At 34.1% G+C, this 22,857-nt stretch overlaps 1 protein-coding gene across 5 annotated transcripts in view; it reads left to right on the top strand.

Annotated features, from left to right (window-relative positions):
• The window catches only part of FSD1L (fibronectin type III and SPRY domain containing 1 like), a 51,137-nt gene that overhangs the window by 6,968 nt on the left and 21,312 nt on the right, over window positions 1-22,857 (top strand). For all 5 annotated transcript variants that reach the window (XM_014455217.2, XM_023753314.1, XM_023753312.1 and 2 more), the window contains exons 2-7: window positions 4,325-4,420; window positions 6,674-6,805; window positions 8,481-8,582; window positions 16,205-16,227; window positions 20,483-20,604; window positions 22,257-22,466. In XM_014455217.2, the coding sequence (XP_014310703.1) occupies window positions 4,325-4,420; window positions 6,674-6,805; window positions 8,481-8,582; window positions 16,205-16,227; window positions 20,483-20,604; window positions 22,257-22,466 (685 nt within the window). The remainder of the gene's footprint in view (window positions 1-4,324; window positions 4,421-6,673; window positions 6,806-8,480; window positions 8,583-16,204; window positions 16,228-20,482; window positions 20,605-22,256; window positions 22,467-22,857) is intronic.

Here is a 22,857-nt window from a genome sequence, read left to right as displayed (position 1 = left end):
CCCAGACAGTCAATACAACAATAGCCATCTGATGTGAATGAATAAAAATTACACTTTTTTTGGTCAGATATTTTTTTGGTGTGCTGCAGACTAGTTTATGTGTGCCATGAGATAGAAAAGGCTGAAAATTGCTGGTGTAGGGTGATGCAAGTGGCATCGTTCCTGGTAACATTGGTATATTTTCCAGGAATTCTATATGTTGATTTCATTGATTCATTTGCTTTGGTTGTAGGAACTGTATGATTTTTTGTACAGTACCAGTGTAAGCAGTCTAGGATAGTGTAAAAGTACTAGGTGTATCGGTTAATAATGCGGATTTTGTAATCAAAGAAAACGGTAAGTTCAAGAGAAACATCAAAAGTGCTTTATTCAAAGTAATGTCCACCGCTAGCTACACATTTCCCCATCTTTCAGGTAATTTGTGGATACCGTCCCAATAGAACTTTTCTTGTTTTGAGGCAAACTATTCAGAGACCCAATTTTCCACTTCTTCGTATGTTTTGAAGTGCTGCTCAGAAAGTGCGTGTGCCATCGATCGGAACAAGTGGTAATCTGAAGGAGCAAGGTCTAGTGAATACAGCGGGTGGGTTAATACTTTCCAGGCAAGATCTTTTAACGTGTCTTTAACAGTTTTTGAAGTGTGTGATGGTGTGTCATCATGAAGCAAAATTACTTTGCTGTGTCTTCTGGCACATTCTGGTCATTTCATGATCAAAGCATGGTTCAAATTGATTATTTGTTGTTGGTAGCAATCAGTATTAACAGTTTCACCTGGTTTTAGAAACTCATAATACACCAAACCTTCCTGATCCCACCAATCGCAGAGCATTGTCTTCTTTCCGAAGCGATTTGGCCTTGCAGTCGATGTTGATGGTTGACCTGGATCAACCCATGATTTTGTGCATTTGGGATTCTCAAAATAAATCCACTTTTTATTGTCAGTCACAATGCGATGCAAAAAATACTTTCTTTTGTACCTTTGAAGCAACATTTTACTGATGACTTTTTGGTTTTCCATTTGTCTTTCATTCAGTTGGTGTGGCACCCATTTTCCTTCCTTTAAAAATTTTCCCCATTGCTTGTAAATGATCGGAATTGTTTGCTGAGCAATGCTTAATCTTTCTGCAAGTTGTTTTTGAGTTTGACATGCATCTTCATCCAATAATGCTTGTAATTGTTGGTCTTTAAACTTTTTTGGTTGACCTGGACGTTCTTTGTCTTTCACATCGAAATCATCATTTTTAAAGCATTTAAACTGGCGTTCACAAGTATCTTGAGATGGAGCATGTTCACCATAAGCTTCCCGAAGTATTCAGCAGCAATTTTCTTCAAAATAAAGTAATGAATTAAAACTTCCCGCAAATGCTCTTTTTTTGGCACGAAATTCGACATTTTTAAGTGTAAAAATATCATGTTAACACCTTCAGCAAATTTGACATATGAAGTTTTGAAGCTTGTTGTCAATACAACAAAATAGCATACATATCAAATCGCATGTATATCAACATATGTGTAACTCCATCTATTGAAAAAAATCTGTATTATTAACCGGTACACCTGTACAGGCTTTGGAGGCAGCTTCCTGTATTTGAATTGTAGCTGTGTGATCTAAGAACATTTCTTAACTTGTTTAACCTTCCCTTTCTTCAACCATAAAATTCAAAGACTAACATACTATTTTTCAAAAATCTGTTGTGAGGATTAAAAAAGACATTCCTTGTTCAAACCTTAGCACAGTGCTTGGCACATAAAGTGCTTAATGTATACTAACTGAAATGCCTATAATAATAGTTTGACCCTCTCAAGTGTTAGATCAATTAGTAATTAGTAATATTTGCAGTGGTTCCAGATTTGTGTATTTCAACTGTCTGAAATACTATGTGGAATTGGAATCAGAAATCTTCTCCTGGTTATTGGGGTGTGTGACCAAAGGATTGTGTCTGAGATTGCCTGTGCACACTTCTCTGGAGATATTTGTCTTATATTACTATGATCCAGTAGAATTGGTATTTGTCAAAGCATATCTTCAGATGTATATCACCTAGAATTTTTAGTTATGGCCACCTGACATCTTGCAAAATACAATTAAATTATCTAGACAAGCTTTGTGTAATGTATATTGCCTTTATCCATCTATGTTTATCACTTTGTCCATCAATGTTTGGAAGGTAATAGGAGACTTGAGATCTGAGATGAAATCTGAGACCCTTGTAGGCATCCTTTCAGATTGATAGGATCCCATGGAGCAGATGAAAGTTTTCTTTGCCTTCTTTCACCATCAGGTTTTGATAGTAAGTCAGATATGAATCATAATGGGCTCATTCTATAAATACTTGTTTGGAACTTGTTTTTTCTTCTTCTTTTTAATCTTTACCTGAGGATATGTTTTTTATTGATTAGAGAGAGAGAGAGAGAGAGAGAGAGAGAGAGACTCCTGTTCATGCCTCGATCGGGATTGAACCTGCAACCTAGGTATGTGCCCTGACTGGGAATCGAATCCGCAACCTTTTGGTGTACAGGGCGACACTGCACCACCCAGTCAGGGCTACTAGGAAGATTCTTAAGTCCTCTGCCTTCCTTTTCTATGTCTCTCCAGTTGTGCCCACTCCTCCCCCAAGTTCAGCTCCATTCTGCTGGTCATCTTTGTATTCAAATCTTGGTACACCTGTTTCTGGGAGTTACACCAACAGGATAAACAGCTAACTCTTGATATGGGTCTTCTTTCATTTGTGCTATTAATGTATTAAAATACCACCAGCGGTGAGGATGGGAAGAAATAGTATAGGTAAGTGAAATACAGCACAAAGCCCTAGGCAGCCCAGGGGATGATGATAAGGCTTACTTATCTACAGGGATTGTTGAGAGAATTAAATGAGAACTGTAGTAATTCTTTTTAAATTTTCATTACCATAATGCTTTATGAGCATTTACATAAAGTATTATCCCTTTATCAGATTATTTTATAGCCTTTTATCAATATTTGCTTATATTTTGAGGAGAATCTTTATCACACAAAATTATTAAAATATTTACACTTGTAGGTGTTTACAGATACAAGGCTTGTGTGTGTGGGAAAATTATAAATACTTGCATTTGATTTTTATTGAGAATACGAATACTTTGTTTGGGTCTTGCTGTTACTACCCATGGAGAGTTATTAAACAGCTATACCTGTGCTGTCCAATATGACAGTACTTGTTCCACATGCTATAAAAAAAAGTGAAATTGAAGTTAAAAAATAAGTTTAGGTTCTCAGTTGCTCTATCTACATTTCAAAAGTGCACTAGTTTCATGTGGCTAGTGACTTTCATATTGGACATCACATATAGAGGACATTTCCATCATTGCAGAACATTTTATTGGATAGTACTGAACTAGAGTGTATGAGAAAATTAAATAACCAAGTGTTTTTTTAAATAGAAAGCATTATCAAAAAGTCTGAGGTATTTGCTACTAAAATTACTTACCATATTATGCTTCTGTAGTATCTGTAAATATTACAATGAATTTTGTAACTTAAGTTGGACATGTATTACCTTTCATATTTCTAAAATATGTTTATATTTTTATAAATAAACAATGTCAAATTTCAGTGTCTCTGTTTTTATTCCTAGTATCCTGATATTGTATTAGAAATTTCCATTTGTTTTTGCAGTGTTTAAGGTTTGGTTCTATTTCTTTGCCACAGCCATATAACCTAAAATAAAACAATTAATAGTGATCATCTTCATTGTGAAAGGTATGATGGTGATTAACTTGTTTATTAGGAATAAGATATTTTAGAACAGTACACGTTCATATCCCATCTTTTTAACTTTAGGTTTTTGAAAATTTTGAACAAGAAGCTTTAGATTGCACCTATTTATTATGTAACTAGAGGCCAGGTTCACGGATTCATGCACAGGTGGGGTCCCTCGGCCTGGCCTGCAGGGATTGGGATGAAACCGGCTCTCCCACATCCCCCAAGGGGTCCCAGATTGCGAGAGGATGCAGGCCAGGCTGAGGGACCCCACTGGTGCACGGTGTACAAAAGCTCCGGGCTTCTAGTATGCATATAAGATCTTTGGTTAATCTCTTCCTGCCCTCCCTCCACCCCCTTTCCCTCTGAGATTCATCAGTTTCCATGCCTGTGCGTTGAGGGTCTGCCCCCTGGTGGTCTGTGTGCATCATAGCTACCGGTCGAACAGTCACTTAGGCTTTAATATATGTAAGAGTATATATATAGATATACTCTTACATAAAGGGTTTATTTAGAGAATTGTTGTTAATGAAGGTTATAATTCTCTTTTATTAAAACAACATGATGTTTCTTTTTTTATTCTAGGAAGCTTTACAAAGGATCATTTCAACTCTGGCAAATAAAAATGATGAAATTCAGAACTTTATTGATACACTAAATCAAACACTAAAAGGAGTTCAGGTATGAATTTCTTTTAAAAGTTTGTGTCAATATGTTATAATGAATGATTGTTGGATCAAATCAGAAGTATAAAAACACCTTATCAACTCTAGATTATAAACTAGTGGAGATGGAGCAGGGTTTTTAATCATCAGATAAAAATATTTTCTTTGCTATTCTTGCATTCTCCATGGAATGATCACGTAGTAAGGGAAAAAGAAAACTCTGGAATTATAGTTCTAGGAATATTGTAGTGTTCATTTTCCATTTTATTTGTGTCTTTTCTGTTTCTAACTAAGAGCAATTGTATCTTTCAAAAGTACTGAGAAGTTAAACATTCTTTTACAGTAAATAATGGAAGGAAAATGTAGATAGAAAAAGGTCTCCTCATAAAACCAGCTGAATGTAAAACATAAAAGTAAAAGGTAAAGTGCCCAATGAAGAGGGAGAGGAATACTTAAGGAAATGGTCCCAGATTTGGGGAGATAATCTGTACTGTAAATAATCAAATAAGCTGGTGATGCCTTCCATGAATGTGTCTTAACGAATTTAAAGGACTTATTTTTGTAGACAGTGAATCCTTTTCTATGGTTTTTGTTTGTTTTAACCTAGGTAATTGCCTGGTCCTTGGCCTGTTAGGCCTTATAGTCATTGTATTTCACTACTGTTTACTGTAATTGAAGTCAGTTGACTTCACCACTTTAGCAGTCTTCCCCAAACTATTTTAATGGAAAATTTGGTGAATTCACAAATCTACTTTTTTAAAGTAAGCAAAACTGAAAGTTCTAAAACTCTTGATCTATGGGTGAGAGAATCATTACATTTAACATCTGGACAAAGAGACCAAAAGATAGAACTAACCCAAAATATTTTTCTGATTGCCAGATTAATAGAACTATACCTTGGAATCCAGAAAAAAAATAGAGGGGTAATTAAACTAGACTGGTCACTAAAGATGGGTGCACACAAGGGAGTAAGTAAGCAAGACACTATAAGAATGTGTCAGTTGGTTATTGAGGGGAAAAGAGTAGTCCTATTCCTTTTAGATGAGTAAACTGAGGTCCAGGAATTTACGTGCCTTGTCCAAGGTTGTATTATTATTGAGTGATTGATGTGGGATTTAAGTCTTCTGCCTTCTAGACTGCATATTTTTTCTTCCACAGCTTGTTTTTATCATTGTAAATAAACTAGTAAAATGATTAACACCACTTTTGGTAAGACTCTGGTGTGATGATGTCTGGTTTTTATTAACATAAGCAAAAGTTTGGATTATGATATTACAATAGATTGTATTTATTCTGAGTGCCAATTTGCTTCTCTTAATTGAATGATTCATTTAAGTTGAAAAATGCCTTAAGATAATGTCTTCTGTCTCAATTTTTGCAAGTACTGTATACATATGGCTTATCTAGGGATTTCAGAGATATTTTAAATTATTTCTTGTTGAAATAATAGCATATTGCTTAATGAGGCAGTGAGAAGTCAATGGACTTGAAATGCTTTATTAATTCTGCCACTAGCAACTAGTGGCATAGCTTTGGGCAAATCACTTATGTGTCGTTTATTTCATAAAATTTAGCAGTTTGACTACAAATTCTAGTCATAGATGATTTTTGAGGTTCTTCTAGCATTAAAATCCAATGGTTGATAATCTTTTAGAATCTAGTAAGGAATTGCTTAGTCTTTAAGTTCTGTATATCTTTTATAAATACAGTATTTTAGACAGCCTGAAAGATTTAAAAATTTACACAAAATCAGCCCCACCCCTGTATTCCAAGAGTTATAGAATAAAAATCTCTGAAATGTTTTATTAAAATGCTTCACTAATGATTATGATGCACAGTAAAGGTTGAGAACTACTGACTTAGGGTCTGGCTTTGAGCCTGAAGGTCTGGATAAGTTGTCCACCTTAAAACAACCTTTCACATTGTCCTATGGAAACAGCATTATAAAAGGTGAAGAGAGTATGGGCTATTCCATAAAAGGCTGCTTAACTCATAGTACTGCTGAAATATATACTATTAGCATTAACAGCCAGCTTCTTCGATTTTTTTGTGTTTTTAAAGCGTTGTGTCAAATATTAGAATTCTGTTATTTTTATGATGTTAGGCTGAAACTCTCATAAAAATAACAGAATTCTAATATTTGACACAATGCTTTAAAAACACATATGATCTTATAATATGCATCTATTGTCTCTTTTGATAAATATATCTTAGTTTTTAATGTCTGACAGCTCTTCAGTAAAATAATTTTGTTTTGCTTATTAAATAGGAAAATTCTTCTAACATACTTTCAGAGCTAGATGAAGAATTTGATAGTTTATACTCTATATTGGATGAAGTGAAAGAAAGTATGATTAATAGTATCAAGCAGGAACAAGCTCGTAAGTCACAAGAGTTACAGGTGAGATCATAAAACTATTTAAATATGAATAATTTTAATCTAATGCTTCATTTATTGAAAGCAAAAATTAGTGAATTCCTGTGTATAACTGTGCTTTTATCTTGTAGAAGAATGATTCTTACCTTTTTTGGTCATTAATATCTAATTTTTAAAAATTTATAATAAAAACCAATGTGTGATTTATCCTCTTAACCATTTTAAAATGTTCAATTCAGTAGTGTTAACTATATTTACATAGTTGTGTAACAGATCTCTAGAACTTTTTCATGTTGCAAACCGAAACTCTATACCCTTGGAACAACTTCCCATTTGCCCCTCCTTCCACTGCCTGGCAACCACTATTGTATTTTCTGTTTTCATTATCTTGAGTACCCTAGATACCTCCTGTAAGTGGAACCGTAAAGCATTTGTCCCTTTTGTGACCAGCTTATTTCACTCAGCATAATGTCCTCAAGATTTGTCCATCTTTAGCATGTGCTAGGATTTCCTTCTTTTTTATGACTGAATAATATTTCAGTGTATGTATATCACACTTTTCTTTATTCATTCGTCTGTCTATGGATATTTGGGGTTCCTTCTACGTATTGCCTATTGTGAATAATGCTGTAGTGAACATGGGTGTGCAAATATCTATTAGAGGTTTTGTTTTCAGTTCTTTTAGATATATACCCAGAAGTGGGATTGCTGGTTCATAGGGTAATTCTATTTTTAGTTTTTTAGGAACTTCCATACTGTTTTCCATGCTGCTATAATATTACATTCCCACTAACAGTGCACAAGGGTTTTAATTTCTCCACATCCTTGCCAACACTTTCTACTTCCTACTTATATTATTATTTTGAGATATAATTGACATATAATGTTATTTTAAAATGTACAACATACTGATTTGATATTTATATATTACTTAATAATCACCACAATAAATCTAAGTTGATATCCATCACCACATATAGTTACAAATTTTTTTCTTATGTTAAGAACTTTTAAGAGCTACTCTTTTAGCAATTTTCAAATATATAACACACTATTATTAACTGTAGTCACCATGCTGTACATTACATCTCCAGAACTTATTTTATAACTCGAAGTTTGTATCTTTTGACCACCTTTACCCAGTACATGTACTTTCTATTTTTTTGGTAGTGGCCATCCAAATGGATGTGAGGTGATATCTCATTGTAGTTTTGATTTGCATTTCTCTAGTGATTAGTGATGTTGAGCATCTTTTCCATTTATATATATTTTTTTCAAGAAATATCTATTCAGATCTTTTGCACATTTTTTAATCTGGTTATTTGTGGGGTTTTTTTGTTGAATTGTAGGAGTTCTTTATATATTCTGGATATTTATCTCTTGTCAGGTATATGACTCACATTTATTTTCTCTCATTCCACGGGTTGACTTTCACTCTATTGATTGTTTCCTTTAATGTGGAGAAGTTTTTAAGTTTGGTACAGTCTCATTTGTCTATTTTTGCTCATGATACTAGGTACAATGTAGTAAGATCATGAAAATTTGTTAAAAATATGACTAGTGATTATCTTGCTTCAGTAACTACAATATTTTGTTCAGTTTTTGCTATTAAAATTGTAAGTTCATTATAACAATACTACATATTTAAGATTCTGATGGCAATCAAAAATTTTATTTTAATGATTAATTTTTTTTCTAGAGTCAGCTTAGTCAATGTAATAATGCCCTGGAGAACTCTGAAGAACTGCTAGAATTTGCAACACGGTCATTAGATATAAAGGAGGCTGAAGAATTTTCAAAGGTACAAAAAAAAATCAACCAAAAAATCTAAACTAAGCCACTTAAAAAGGAAAGTTTTGATTTTAAAAAAATGGTATTTTCCCTTTTAACTTTGGACTTAGTCTAAAAAACATAAAGTCTAAAAGGAATATAAAGTCTAGTTTTGACTTCTTTTCTCTGAGCTGATTGGGAAACATCATCACTTGATGCAGATGAGCACTGCAACTTAGTGAGATCTTGATACTAAAGTTCTTATTAATGTTCCACCTTTTATCTTAAGAAATGGAATGTTTTATTAAAATATGAAAATGTAGGTTCCTTATTTAGGGGAATGTTTGGTATGAAAATATGAACAGTAGAACAAAAAGACTGTTAATGTTTTAACCTAGGTACTGGTGTTTAAGAGATTTTGAATTCTAGTTTCTAGTTTTCATTTTACATAGAGTTGTTTTCCAATGATTACCAATTGATCAAATCTGTTATATTTTATATACAATAAGGGTGTAGAATATATTAAAAATGGTGAGAAAAGAGTGGGAATTAAACTATATAATTAGCAAAATATAGACTAGTAATCTTATCAAGCTAAAATATTTTAATTTGATGTTATTTTTCTTGGTCTTCATGGACAAACTGCATTAGTGTTAGAAAGGTGGCTTTATAATCAATTTGTGTCCACCTAATGTTTTCATTTTTATGATTTTTCTGTGAACTTGAAAGAAAAATCTTTCTTGAGAAGGTAACATTTGTTGGCTTATATTACTACATTTTTTTAAAATATATTTTATTGATTTTTCACAGAGAGGAAGGGAGAGAGAGAGAGAGTTAGAAACATCGATGAGAGAGAAACATCGATCAGCTGCCTCCTGCACATCTCCTACTGGGGATGTGCTCGCAACCAAGGTACATGCCCTTGACCGGAATCGAACCCGGGACCTTTCAGTCCGCAGGCCGACGCTCTATCCACTGAGCCAAACCGGTTTTGGCTATTACTACATTTTTAAAATGAACTCTAAAAACTAATTTCTTTTAACAAAATTAATCAAAACAAAAGTTATTTTTCTATAAATTAGTGAGCTAATTATTGAATTTGGAGGTGGGTTGTGAGGAAATGCATCTTTGCATTTGGTAGTGCTTACTATATAAAGCAGTTATGAGGGAAATGTATCATACTTTAAGGTACTTAAAAATATAGATACATTACCTATTTAGAGAGTGTATATATATATATATATATATATATATATATATATATATGCTAACCTCAAATATCTAGAACATAGCCAAATACGTGCAGAAAGAGCAAAAGATGTCTGAGTCCTCAAGATCAGTGTCACGGAGTTCATGGGCAAGAGTCATATCCTCTATTCAATAGCCTCAGAATCTGTTGGCTATTAATATGTACCTGGTACTAAAATTTTTAGTTTTTTTCTTTCTGTTTCCTAGCTTTCAAGAGTTCCCTTATAGTGGCTGGAGCAACTGTTAATGACAAGGCACAGTCATAGCAGCAGGAATTAATAGCTGAGAGCCTGAGAATGAGGAACAAGACGGGAAAACTATAAAATGTGTGCACAAGTACTCAAAGATAACTTGCATTCAGTTGCATTTAAATAGGGATTGATGCTTGGAAAAACTCTGATGAAAGTTTGTTTTTTCCAAGTTTCTCTTTTCATTCACATTTGAGTCCTTCTCTGCCTTCCTCTCAAAGGATATCATTCTCCCTTTCTCTCTCCTTTTTCTTCTTTCCAGCTTTGTTAATTAAAACTTGTTCCCAGCTATTTGTAAATTAGAAAGGTTTTGATAAAATAAATCACATTGTGGTTTAAATATATTCTTAATGTGCCAGTTGGCTTATCTTATAGTTTTGGTTTTGTCTTCCTGCATTTTGCAGTATTGCTCAATAGCTTAAACCATTTAGAGATGTGGTGAAATAAATTGTCAGTGTTTCCTAGCCAGAAATCTAAGTTTCTTATTTTAAAAAAATGCTTAACTGAGAGTTGCTTGCAATTATTTTCTGAGTATATCCAAAGAGGATCCAGATAAAGGTTTGATTCCAAGTCAGAACCTAAGTTCACTTTCCTGGCCAGCTGCATGGATAATAGGCTTGCCCCAAACACCTAATTGCTGAAAGAAAAGGAAAAGATGACTTTGAAGATTAACTGTTGGACTAGCAGTATATTGCCAGATATTTGGAAAAAGAAGTTCTTCTAAGGTATACTGTTTACAAATGTCCCATATTAAAGTGATTAGAACCAATTAATATGAATAGTTCATGAGGACAAAAAAAATCATAGGCTAAAATCCAAACCATTAATCTTTTTTAGACTTTGCTATCTTTAAAAAAAGAATTTTAAGTACTGATATTTATATGATCACACTGTTGTACTTCAATATGAAAATTGAATATGAAGCTATGCTATTTACCAGTAAAAATAGCACAAGTGGAAAAAGATTTTAGAACATTCACATTTATTTAGACTGTTAGAAGTTTGGTTGACAATAAATATATGCAGAAAGATCACCAGCAAGTGAGATCTGATCATTAACTTTATTTCTGGATGGATAAGTAGCCAAAACCCACCAAACCTGGGTTTTTTGCTAATAGCTGGCCTGCACGACACTGCTTGGACCCTTTGCCAAAATTAATATCCCTATCTTTTCCTACCCCCTGAATCTATAACTTGAATTCTACTTATGAAGAGCTGAGTCTGTGGGACAATTTCCAAGTCAATATAACTAACCAGCCATTTTATCACAATCTTGCCACACATAACCCACTTCTTAGACTGGAAAGGATGGAATGGTTACATGTCCAGGTGCCTACAATGAAATGAAATGTACAGATTAAGGCAAAAAGGAAATAATATCTTCTACATTTGATCACAGATGAAAAAGGAGAATGGGTTTTGTGTAATTCCCACTTCTGACGCACAATCATTGGAATATTGTTCAGTGGGTGTCAGGCTCTGACCACTGGGAGGAGCAAATAGGGAGAGGGATGGAAGCTCCCTCAGTATTTCCAAGGGAGCAGAAGCTGCTTCTGTGGGCCAACCTAAATATTTGTTAAGAATAGCGCAAGCTACAATTTCCCCCCTCTACTTGAGTGTTTATGTTCTATAAAAATGTAGTCTATTATATAAATGTCCTTAGTCATAGAACAGATGTGAGCAGTACTATATTCAAAGTTTATTTCAAGTTATTTACTATGACTTTGTGAATGTGTTTTTTAAAAATAGTTCTTTCTATAAACATTTATATTGAAATTATAAAGCTTCTAATGTATGGAAGCAACTGGTATGCCGTGTTATTTTCTTTGAAAGTTGGTATTTTTGCCTAAGGAAAAATAGCATTTGAAACTACCTCTTTTCACTCTCTGTAACTGAGTCTCCTTCATTTCCCAAATTATTTTCTTAATATGGTATTTTGGAGGTGAGGGTAGACGTCTCAATTATATATTATAAAAAAGTATTGAAAAAGTATTAAATATTTGCCCCTTATACATTTTCAGATTATCTCAAGGAAACATTGCGAAATTATCTCTCCCAAATCTAGTAGGAAATTTTGAAGTATAAAACAATGGGAACATGTAGATAAGACTGGAAAGGTTTCTCAGTGTTGTGTGGCATTCAGATTTTACTAGGAATTCTATTGGGATTTACTGCAAATCAAAATAAGGATAAATCCTCTCAGGCAAATACCAGTTTTGACATCTAGCTTCAGCTAGATTCATCTTTTGACAGGATTAATGTATTTTTCTCTCAGCAATTATAATTCAGAAATAGATATATTCTTATTTTGGTTCCTGATTATCAGTGCTCTCTGATTTTTTTTTTGATTTTTTTTAGTGCTCTCTGATTTTAACTAACTCTTTGCCACCTCTTTTCCATTTCAGCCCATATTTCAGCAAATTCTATTGTTAGAATGTTTAATTTATTTTGGATAATTTTTAAAAGTTATCTACATATAAGATGGCTTAGGATGGACTTTCAGGGTTGGAAGATATCTTAGTGCTCATCATTTTATATATGAGATAAATGAGTCCTAATAGAGTTAACTAACTTGCTAGTTAATGTGATGGGCTGAAACTCAGATCTCTTAAACTTTGGTCATTGCTTTTTATTTTTTGCTCATGAGTTAAAACAATCTCTGCTGATGGGGAAGAAATTTAGAAATCTCAAATTTTTTTCTGTTTGGGAAAATGATTCATTGAGTACAATAAGCAAGGCCTAAAACTTATTTTAACTGTGTTTAGAATATACTATTCAATTTAGCTGCTCCATAAATAGAATTATTTTAGGGTACTTTGCTTCTAACATCTATCTATATAAAAGCATAAGTGACCGTTACGACTGGTCACTATGATGCGCACTGACCACCAGGGGGCAGGCGCTCAACACAGGAGCTGCCCCCTGGTGGTCAGTGCGCTTCCATAGCCAACCTCCCGCAGTCCCTCCCCCCGGACTGGGCAAAACAGCCCCGATTGCAGCCAGGCCTAGAGACCCCCCCCCAACCCATGCACGAATTCATGCACCGGGCCTCTAGTCTTTCTATAAAAGGAGAAAAATGAGGGTTTAAGAAAGAATATAGAAACAATAAGATCTTAACTTTCAAAGGGCTGGATAAAGTCACGGAAGAAAATAATTTCTATATCCACTAATTGCAGATTAAAAATGAGAGATTGGGAAAAGATCTGGTTTGTCTTTATATTTAATTTGTAATTATGAAGAACCATTTGTGATTACTACTACATTGTACTCTTACTACAATTCTTTTTAGGGTCTTAGGTGACAGATTTCTATAACTGATAAAAATAAAGATCAGAATTATAAGATTTTAAAAACAATTAATGGAGAGTTGGAGGAAGGGAAAGACCAAAAGGAGTCATGTCTGATATGAACAGAGGGAAATGAAGTGTTGGCAAACAATATTTCATTAGAAGATTGAAATAGAAATAGTGATCAAAATTGAAATAGGAAATAGTCATGTTGAGCAAGGTAATATTACTAATACTTCTTGAAGACTTCCAGTAATATACAGTATCATAACCTAAAATTCTAAGTATTCACTGAGGCTTCTTCATAGCTCACTAAGTGGAATTATGTAGTTGCCAATAAATGTACTTAGTAAGCAGAGATGTTTAAGTGACAAAATGCATAACAGTTGAAATTGAAACTTAGAGGAATCAAGCAACATTGCAATGTGTATCTTTTGGACAGTTTTCTGCTTTGGGAGAAGAAATTCTAGGAAAAAAATTAACCTATTCTCCAATTCAAGAAATTTTTTAAAAAATTGGGCCTTATTAGAGAAATAATTTCAGAATTTGAGACTTTCTACTCTTTATCATTGTACAGAATAACTTTTCAACCTTCCTGCATTTACACAGTGAATGTACTATAAAATTTGAACCTAAATAAAAGAAGAAGCACTGAGTCTCCAGCTTTACCAAATGGGTATAAATCAACAGTTTTTACCAACAGTTTTTCCTACATTACCTGGCTTTTTATCTGTTCATTTCTGGTTTGTCACTAGCAGCCAAGTACATTAAATAACACGAAAGCTTTATATGCACATGTACATGTGTATACTTGCACACACTAAAAATGGCACCTTAGTAAATTAAGTAACACTAGAAACAAAATTGAATAATTATGGTCAGTTTAAAAAAATGTGATGGTCTTTATTTTGTTGGGTTATTTGAGAGTGCCTGGTTAGTAATATTCCTTTAACCAAGTTCTAAACCATTTGGGAAATAAGATAAAACAATAAAGCTGATAAGAGGCCAAATATTGTTAAAATGGTATTGGAGAATTTGGCTTATATCAATGGGCACTTTCCTAATTGTAGAAATAGGTTTACCCACGTAGGTATGGTCAGTATGGGGGCTACCTCAGGTGTCTGTGGGGGTAGCCTGTTTCAGTGAAACTTACTGCATCAAGGGAAAGAACAGAATATGTATATGTTCTCTGTGGGCAAGCAAGCTGCCAGAAAAAGGGAAAGGTGCTGAGCTACTTAGATCTGGTGTCTCCTTTCAAAGCCAGTCAGTCAGATTGGGTCATTGCACCTCCCCAGGAGAAATGAGGGAGCAGAGAGGCTAAGGGATAATGCCAGTGGAGCTTCTCTGTATGCGAAGAAACATCAACTACAGAGAAGAGTCCTCTTCCCATTGACATTTATATTAAAAGCTTTGGTTTGTAACGCTAGCTGTAATGACGACACTTAAAAAACACACACAAAAACCCCCAATGTAATTGACCACCATAACATTTCTTATTCTAGTAACAAAATAGTGTCATGATTTAAGGAACATATTATAGATGTCACAGCATTGGGATGTCTGCTGCAGAATGTGGAGCTTAAAAAGGGTCTTTAGAAACAGTAAGGACCCAAATCCCTTAATAAAGAAATAGAATGATTAGTATACAAGGTCACAGGATTGATTATGATAGTCCTGGAACTGCATCATATGCTGATCTAAATTGCAGTTTTGTTCTTTTGTGTAGAAAGGTTCTCATACCAGAATATTCTAGGATGGGTTTAAAAATGACTGTTAGTATGAACAGTGTTAAAACTGAAGATGAGGGGCAACAGAAGCTTTGTTATACATATTTAATGTTCATTTACATTTAATAATTATTAAGTATTACTGTGTGCTAAGCTTTATGCTAGACACTGGGGATGGAGTGTCAAGTAAAATATGATCTTCAATGGATATATCATTAATTACTCTGGTCAATATGGAAAAAAAAAGTTTGTTGGATATATTGCATGTGAATGTAGAGGGGATAACAGTTTTTACTTGTATTTTTCTGGGACTGTCACCAAATAATAGCTGTGTTCCCTTCCTAAACTTATGCTAGCATTCTAAAAAAAAAATAAGAAAGGAAGGAAGGAAGGGAGGGAGGGAGAGAGGGGGAGAGAGAGAGAGAGAGAGAGAGAGAGAGAGAGAGAGAGAGAGGAGAAAAAAGATCTTAATGTAGAATAGGTTTATGTTTAAGTTGGCAGCTTCTATGAAGTCATCTGAGGGAAAGACCCCATTGCTCCAAGTATTTTTCCTCTGAATTTTTGCCATTAGAACTTAACTCTTTGGGGGGTAAAGGAATGTAGAACTGCAGCCTAGTTTTATATGTTAGCAGGCAAGCTCTCAGAATACAGTCTTTGCCCAGTGAAGTCATATAGAGAAAACTTGGAACAATGATTATGAAGTGGTGAAAGAGATCTCTGAAGAAAAATTGGAGAGCAGGTTTGAAATATGTAAGAAAACCATCAGAATGCATAGAAATGGGTGCCCAGGAAGGAGAGTGGTGGTTCTAGTGGAAGAGTGACTGACTGAATGAAAGTGGAGGTGTGTGATGATAATCTTAAGGTAAGAAAAAACATTTGTAGTCATCTGGTTTTAGTTGGAAGTGTTTGTTTTCCCTCCTTTTAAGGTGGTGTATATGGGGTCTAGATTTTCTACTGTAATTCTAACATCACATTATGCAAGCTGATGCAAACTGTACAAATTTCCTATAATTTATGTTTTGGTGAATATGAACTAATCTGTTCCAGGGTTTATATCCTAACTTTTCTTGCATGTCACTGCCATTGAAACTTGCATGAAAAGCACTAACTGCCTTCTTTCTCTCCTCCCTGATCTGCTCCAAGGCTGCCAGACAGATCAAGGATAGGTATGGAATAAAACCTACATTTTTATTTGTGTTGATATTGAAATCAGAAATGAAATTCAAGAACAGTTTTTAACTAGACTCTTAGTTAAAACAAAAATACCTAAAGGTCAAATACAAAAAAAATGTCTTCTGCATATTTTCAGTAATAAGCAATATGTTAGCAAGATTTTTTAAAAACATAGTTGTGGACAATTATGTACTTCCAAAAGAATTTCATTTCTGGTATAATATAGTTAGTTTTAGTACTAGTTTTACTACAGTTCTTAATTGACTATGCTAATGGTGGGGAACCAATTTGAATAATTAAAAAAATATTCCTGGAATGCATTTTTTGTTGTTCTTAAATTTTATATGTGTGACTTATTTTCTGAGAAGTCACAGCATTTTAGATCGTCTTCAGGAGCTAAAGCTCTCTCACTGCTCTCCTGGTTAACACCTTTGTATTCTCGTTTTATCCTGTTCCTGGTGCCATCTCTTTCTCTTTCTAATGCCACTACTACCAGTTTATGGGAAGAGAATATTAAAGAAAATAATGAAAGACTCTAGTTTATAAGGTCTCTCTCATTGGCAGAGTCAGGATTAAGAAAGGAAACTGAGTACTTGCTATAATGAATACACTAAAAGGCTACAGGAGCTGCTGGCATTTTGGATTGGGATCTGCCTAGCTAGTCACTGACCATTGACTCCAGTGAGGTGATCACTTAGGTTTCTTCATTGGAGGATTATGAGATTCTCTGAAAGGCACAGCTCTTCAAATCCCCGCTCTAAATCCTAGGTGAAATTATTCTTCATCAGATAATTTAAAAACTATTCATTGTAGGTTGTGTGAAAACCAGTGTCTCTGTTGTTAATCTTGGCTGAACACTTTAATTCTGGGTTTCTCTCATGGCTGTTTATTTGACTAAGGCAAGATTCACATGACTGTCGTAGCATTTTTAGCACAAATATTTTTATATTTTTTGTAAATTTTATATCAGGGATTGGTTAAAAACATGGATCATTGTTATAAATCCTAAATGTAGAAAGGAGATTATGAGAGTTTGAAGGTGAAAATATTGGTGTTTGAGGATTGGATGCTAGGTAGTGTTTTGGATAAGGTAGTTTTGGGTTGTGTTTGTTGGAATTCATTGTGAGCGATCCTTCTTCCCACCCTGGCTAGATTATTCTTCTATTTAGCCACGTATTCCACTAAATCGTGCTCTGGTCCCTGATTATCTGCGTTAGAAGTCACTGCCTAATCAGGCTTTGGGCTGTCCAAAGACTTTGTGAGAGTCCTTGCCATATCCTCCCTTGTTCTTCTCCTAGGAATCTCTATGGTTTTGTGCTTCCCAGAATTCTGTCCTTAGCCCTGACCATCCAGATTTGTTTGTCAGAATTTAATGTTATGATCAGTGTTCACGGCTGAATATATTCTTCAGTGAAACTTGATCTCTTTCCCTCTTCTTCTAAGCCAACTTGTTGGCTTGATTTCATCAGTATCCAAGGGATCTCAGAAGTCAGAATTTCTTTTTTTGGCCAGAGCAAACTCCATTTATTTGTTTTTTTTTGGCTACCCACAAAATGTTTACTTCTTACCTAAGGAACATTTCTGGGTTTGGGTTTAATTTTTTAACCTTGATTTTTAGTTTCATAATGTCCAGTTTCTCTGATACAGTTTTTAGGTGCTTCTAGGAAGCAAGCTTCTAGAATTCCATTATTGCTATTCATAATATGAAAACAGAGAGTCATACTAAAATAATTATTTTTACTAAATGAAGAAAGGATTATCCCCTTATATGAGGTTGAAAGTGGTATTTTAAGGAAGAGTGTGTAACATAATCTGAGCAAGGAATCAGATATATGAAAATGACAGTATCTGTGAGAACTCAGTATTTATCATTTGGTGTGACAGAAGTTGTAGAATAATGGAGTGACAGGAAACACTAAAGACAGAAATGAGAAGATGATAAATAGCAGATCTCTTTACAGAGCACTGGTATACACGTCTGGGTGCTTAGTAATGTTGGAAGATGATTCGTTGAGGCATATTGCGGGAGTTACTTGTTCTTGAAGGAAAGGGGTCATGAAAGGAAGAGTTGTTAATTAGGTAGGTAGTTTGAGGAAATTAAAAGTGTCCATCTGTATGTTTTGCAGTTATTTTATTTTTGCAAAAATAAAATGGAGAAGTGTGAGCCTTGTATTCAGCTTTACTATTAGAAATAAATCAAGAAAGTCAGGGTGAATAAAAAACATTTGTATTGACATAGATCCTGTAATATAATTATGGATTTCACATTATTAGTTGGGGCTTTGAGGCACAATTGTTTAAATGTATTCAGTTTAAAAATAAAATGTTCAGTCTTTTGAAAGATTATAGCATTGTTGTACATCTAACTTGATTTATGGAGACTGAAATTTTCATTGACTAGAAAATGAAGGTCATTATTCTTGTTTTTTTAGGCTTTGATAGACCTTTCTATTGGTTTTGGGGAGAACATTCTTTTTCTTTGAGGCCTTAGTGATTAAATCAAGTTTTGCAGATAAAGTTTCAGAATTAAATTTCCTAAAATACTTTCAGATTTTTTTTCTCAAAAGTTCAAAAAATGAATTTTAATAATCAGGTTTAGAAGCAACTAAGTAGGTTCAAACCCATTCATTGATTCTGTGGGCATTTACTAAGTACCTATCTGAATATAGCTCTCTCAGAGTCTTCAAATCAAAAGATACTTGGGGCTGTAAAGAACAAAGTATGTAAGACTTAGCCTTTGTTCTTAACTCCTTATTGATGTCATCTGAAATTTTATTATTGAGAACCAGCAGCTTAAAGTAGTATGATAGAAACTCAGTGTTATGACTGGAGTTCAGTAAGTGTGAATTCCCTTCTCCATAAATTGTATTTAAGTATAACACTTTTTTCTTGATAAATAAATCAGTTAACTTTGTTTCTAAATAAAGTGATTACTTTCCTAGTTTTAAAAGTAACTGGATACAGCAACAGTTAGACATTTTTCATCCTAAAATGACTGACTTCAGCGACAAGTTTGGTATCTTTTAAATCATTGATTTGTAGAGTAGATTTGGCAGATCTGAATGACTAGGCATGCTGTTCTCTTTGTTCCTCCAGCTCTATTTACTCCCTCTCCCAAATTGTGTAATAGGAGGACAACACTCATGAATATTACTTTTGTATTATTCTTTGACAAAAGATACTATGTGATACTTGTGGAAATTTATTATAATATGAAAAACTGAAATTTGAAACAAAATGACAAATTAATAGAATATGATAATTTTTTAAAATATAGTTTTTAATATATATTTTAAAAATATATTTTTATTGATTTCAGAGAGGAAGGGAGAGGGGGAGAAAGATAGAAACATCCATGATGAGAGAGAATCATTGATCGGCTGCCACACTGGGGATCAAGCCCACAACCTGGGCATGGGATTGGGAATAGAACTATAAACTCCTGGTTCATAGGTCGATGCTCAACCACTGAGCTACGCCAGCCGGGCCAGAACATGATAATTTCTTTTCTTCCCAGTTTTAATCGACAGAACAGGTTTCCCATACTGTGGATTAAATGAGGTCTGGTATGGCTTCTTTCTTTTTTTGTTTTTGTTTTTTTTTATACCACATTCATCTAATATTTCTTAAACTCCTGCTATTTTTATGTGTGGTTTCATAGTGGTGTTTCTCCTGTATCCTTCCATGTAGCTGATGTTGACAATCAGAGTGACACCTCCTAGTGATTTCACTTCTCTCCTTTCTCATCTATGGCCTGTCCTTAGCCACTACCAAGCTATCCAGTATTTGGTCAATGTACCTCTACTCTTATTTGAGGACACATGGAGGAGCTGTTACTACTAGGGAGAATGTTTGAATCAGGATATATGTACAGATCATCATTTGGCATATGAAAAGGAGTGAGGCTGGCATCAGGAAGTCAGTAAGCTTGAGTGTACAGAGATTTAGATGGCTGTTGGGTCTGTTAAAGATGATTTATACTGAATATTTGTCTCTTGTGATACTTGTATTTGAATGCAGTTTTATAAAACTGGCTGGAGGAAAGTGTCTTTAAATTTAAAAACACTTTACAGTTTTTTTATGTAGTTAATTTTCAAAGACTAAGCAAATTTCTATTTAGTTGGGTTATCTTTGTTAAAATTTCTGAAATCACTAGGGTGAAATCATTTCTATCTTTTCATTTTATAAATTAAATATATGATACTTCCCATTCTTTTATTTTTAAAAGTATGTTTGTATTTGCTGCAGAGTAACAATGGCTTCAGCCTTTCGCCTTTCTTTGAAACCAAAGGTCAGTGACAACATGACTCATTTAATGGTGGATTTTTCTCAGGAAAGACAGATGTTGCAGACTTTGAAGTTTTTGCCAGGTCAGTAAGCGTACATATTACATCTAAATTCTATATAATAAAAGCCTAATATGCAAATCAACCGAACGGAGGAACAACCAGTCGCTATGGTGTGCACTGACCACCAGAGGGCAGATGCTCAATGCAGGAACTGCCCCCTAATGGTCAGTGCGCTCCCATAGGAGGAGTGCCACTCAGCCAGAGGCTGGGCTTATAGCTGGCAAGTGCAACAAGTGGTGGCGGGAGCCTTTCCCACCTCCGCTGCAGGCAGGCGGTAAGGAGTGAGGCGTCCTGGACTTCAAGAGCCCCAGACTGCGAAAGGAATGTCTGACTGCCGGTTTAGGCCCGATCCCTGCGGGGATCGGGTCTAAGCTGGCAGGCAGAAATCCCCCAAAGGGTCCCGGACTGCGAGAGGGTGCAGGCTGGGCTGAGGAACCCCCCCACCCGTGCACAAATCTCATGCACCGGGCCTCTAGTTTATATATAAAAATATATTTTCTGCAAGATGTTTCTGTATAAATATTGGAATGTAAATATTAAAGAAATATAGCATAAGTTTTTTCATTCTAGGAATAATTAAATTTGCTAGACTTCATTTTTAGAAAATTATTTTACTGGTAGTTAAAATTCCATTTTTAAGAATCCCATTAAGGGATATATTTTATTATTAGTTTGACATAGCAGTACACCACAATGTAATGCACTGGATCCTGCACACAGACTTCTTAGATTTTAATCCTGGCTGCTACTTACTTGCTATAATCTCTTGCTAATTCCAGGAAATTTTTCATTGATTCTTTGGGTTTTCTCCATAGATAATCATGTCATCAGCAAACAAAGACAGTTATATTTCTTCCTCCGTAATCTATTTACTTCCTTTTACTTCCTTTTCTTGTCTTACTGCATTTACTAAAACTTTCAGTACACTGTTGGATAGCATTGTCACTAAAACTTTTTTCAGTGACAAAATGTTTAAATATAATACCTGCACAGTTTCACACATTTCAGACACATTCGTATCAGTGGAGGATCACATTCTCCAATTCGCCTGTTGATATGTAAATGAAACATCTGTTAATGTTGAGGATCTATGGAAAAATCTCTTTTATGGAAAAGAAGTTGATTAATGTTCATACATGTTAATTGTGGCTCATTTATCCCTATTTATTTTGATGATTCAGAAAACTCTGTAAAACACTTTAAAGTTCTTAAGTATTTGGGGATTGAGGAGTTCATTTTTGTTTAGTGTGAGAAATTACAATTATTTTATAAACAAAGATTTTAAAAATACATTGAAAATATTTTGAATTATTTTAATTATTGGAGTTAAAGCAAGATATTTTCTCAATAGTGATTTAATTTATAGCCTACAGCTGTTTGAAATAGATTAAAAGTACATGTTGAGAAGTAACAAGTAATTCTTTATTCTTAGCATGTTTGAATTGCTTCTTGCCAACTAGGATTTAATAAACTTTGAAAAAGTCTATGAAAAAACTTTTAAACATGAATTTTTAAACAGAGCTTTGAAAAATATATTGTATTTATAGGATATCTCTTCTCTTAGCCTGATTCAATTGAATAGTTCAAAAGCAACATGAAAACCGTAGTTTGAATGACAGACATAAATATTGGATTAGTACTAGAATAAATTAGCCTTTTTCTTTTTTCTTCAGTCCCCAAAGCTCCAGAGATAGATCCAGTAGAGTGTTTGGTGGCTGACAATGCTGTAACAGTAGCTTGGAGAATGCCAGAAGAAGATAATAAGATTGATCATTTTATACTGGAATATAGGAAAACTAATTTTGATGGACTTCCACGTGTAAAGGATGAGCGATGCTGGGACATAATTGATAATATTAAGGGTACCGAATATACACTGTCAGGTAAAATGACTGCATTTCATGAATCTTTCTCAGAAAATAAATGTAATTAAGAAAAATATTTTTAGTTACTTCAAAAGATAACATTAAGTTTCTTTAGCCAATTTTTTATGTATTCATTATAGAAGTGAATTTCTCTTCTATCATTTAAATTCCTTCTGGATATTTGCAACCTGGTAAAACAATGTATGTAGAACAAGCATGAAGGATATTTTGGAAACAATATTTCAGAATATTTAATTTTTACCTTGGTTTTCTATCAACCAAAAAACTGTCAACTTTCTAGATGTACACACAGAACCACAAATATTGTTGCCTTTAATCCTTTTAGGATTACCTTCACAGTAATACTTAGAGTAGAACTGTGACTTGGTATTAGAAATTTGTTCATTAG

Source organism: Myotis lucifugus, unplaced genomic scaffold (assembly GCF_000147115.1).
Source record: "Myotis lucifugus unplaced genomic scaffold, Myoluc2.0 scaffold_43, whole genome shotgun sequence".
Classification (NCBI taxonomy): domain Eukaryota; kingdom Metazoa; phylum Chordata; class Mammalia; order Chiroptera; family Vespertilionidae; genus Myotis; species Myotis lucifugus.
The sequence above is the reverse complement of the archived record's forward strand: the minus strand, read 5'-3'. Positions and strand labels throughout refer to the sequence as shown.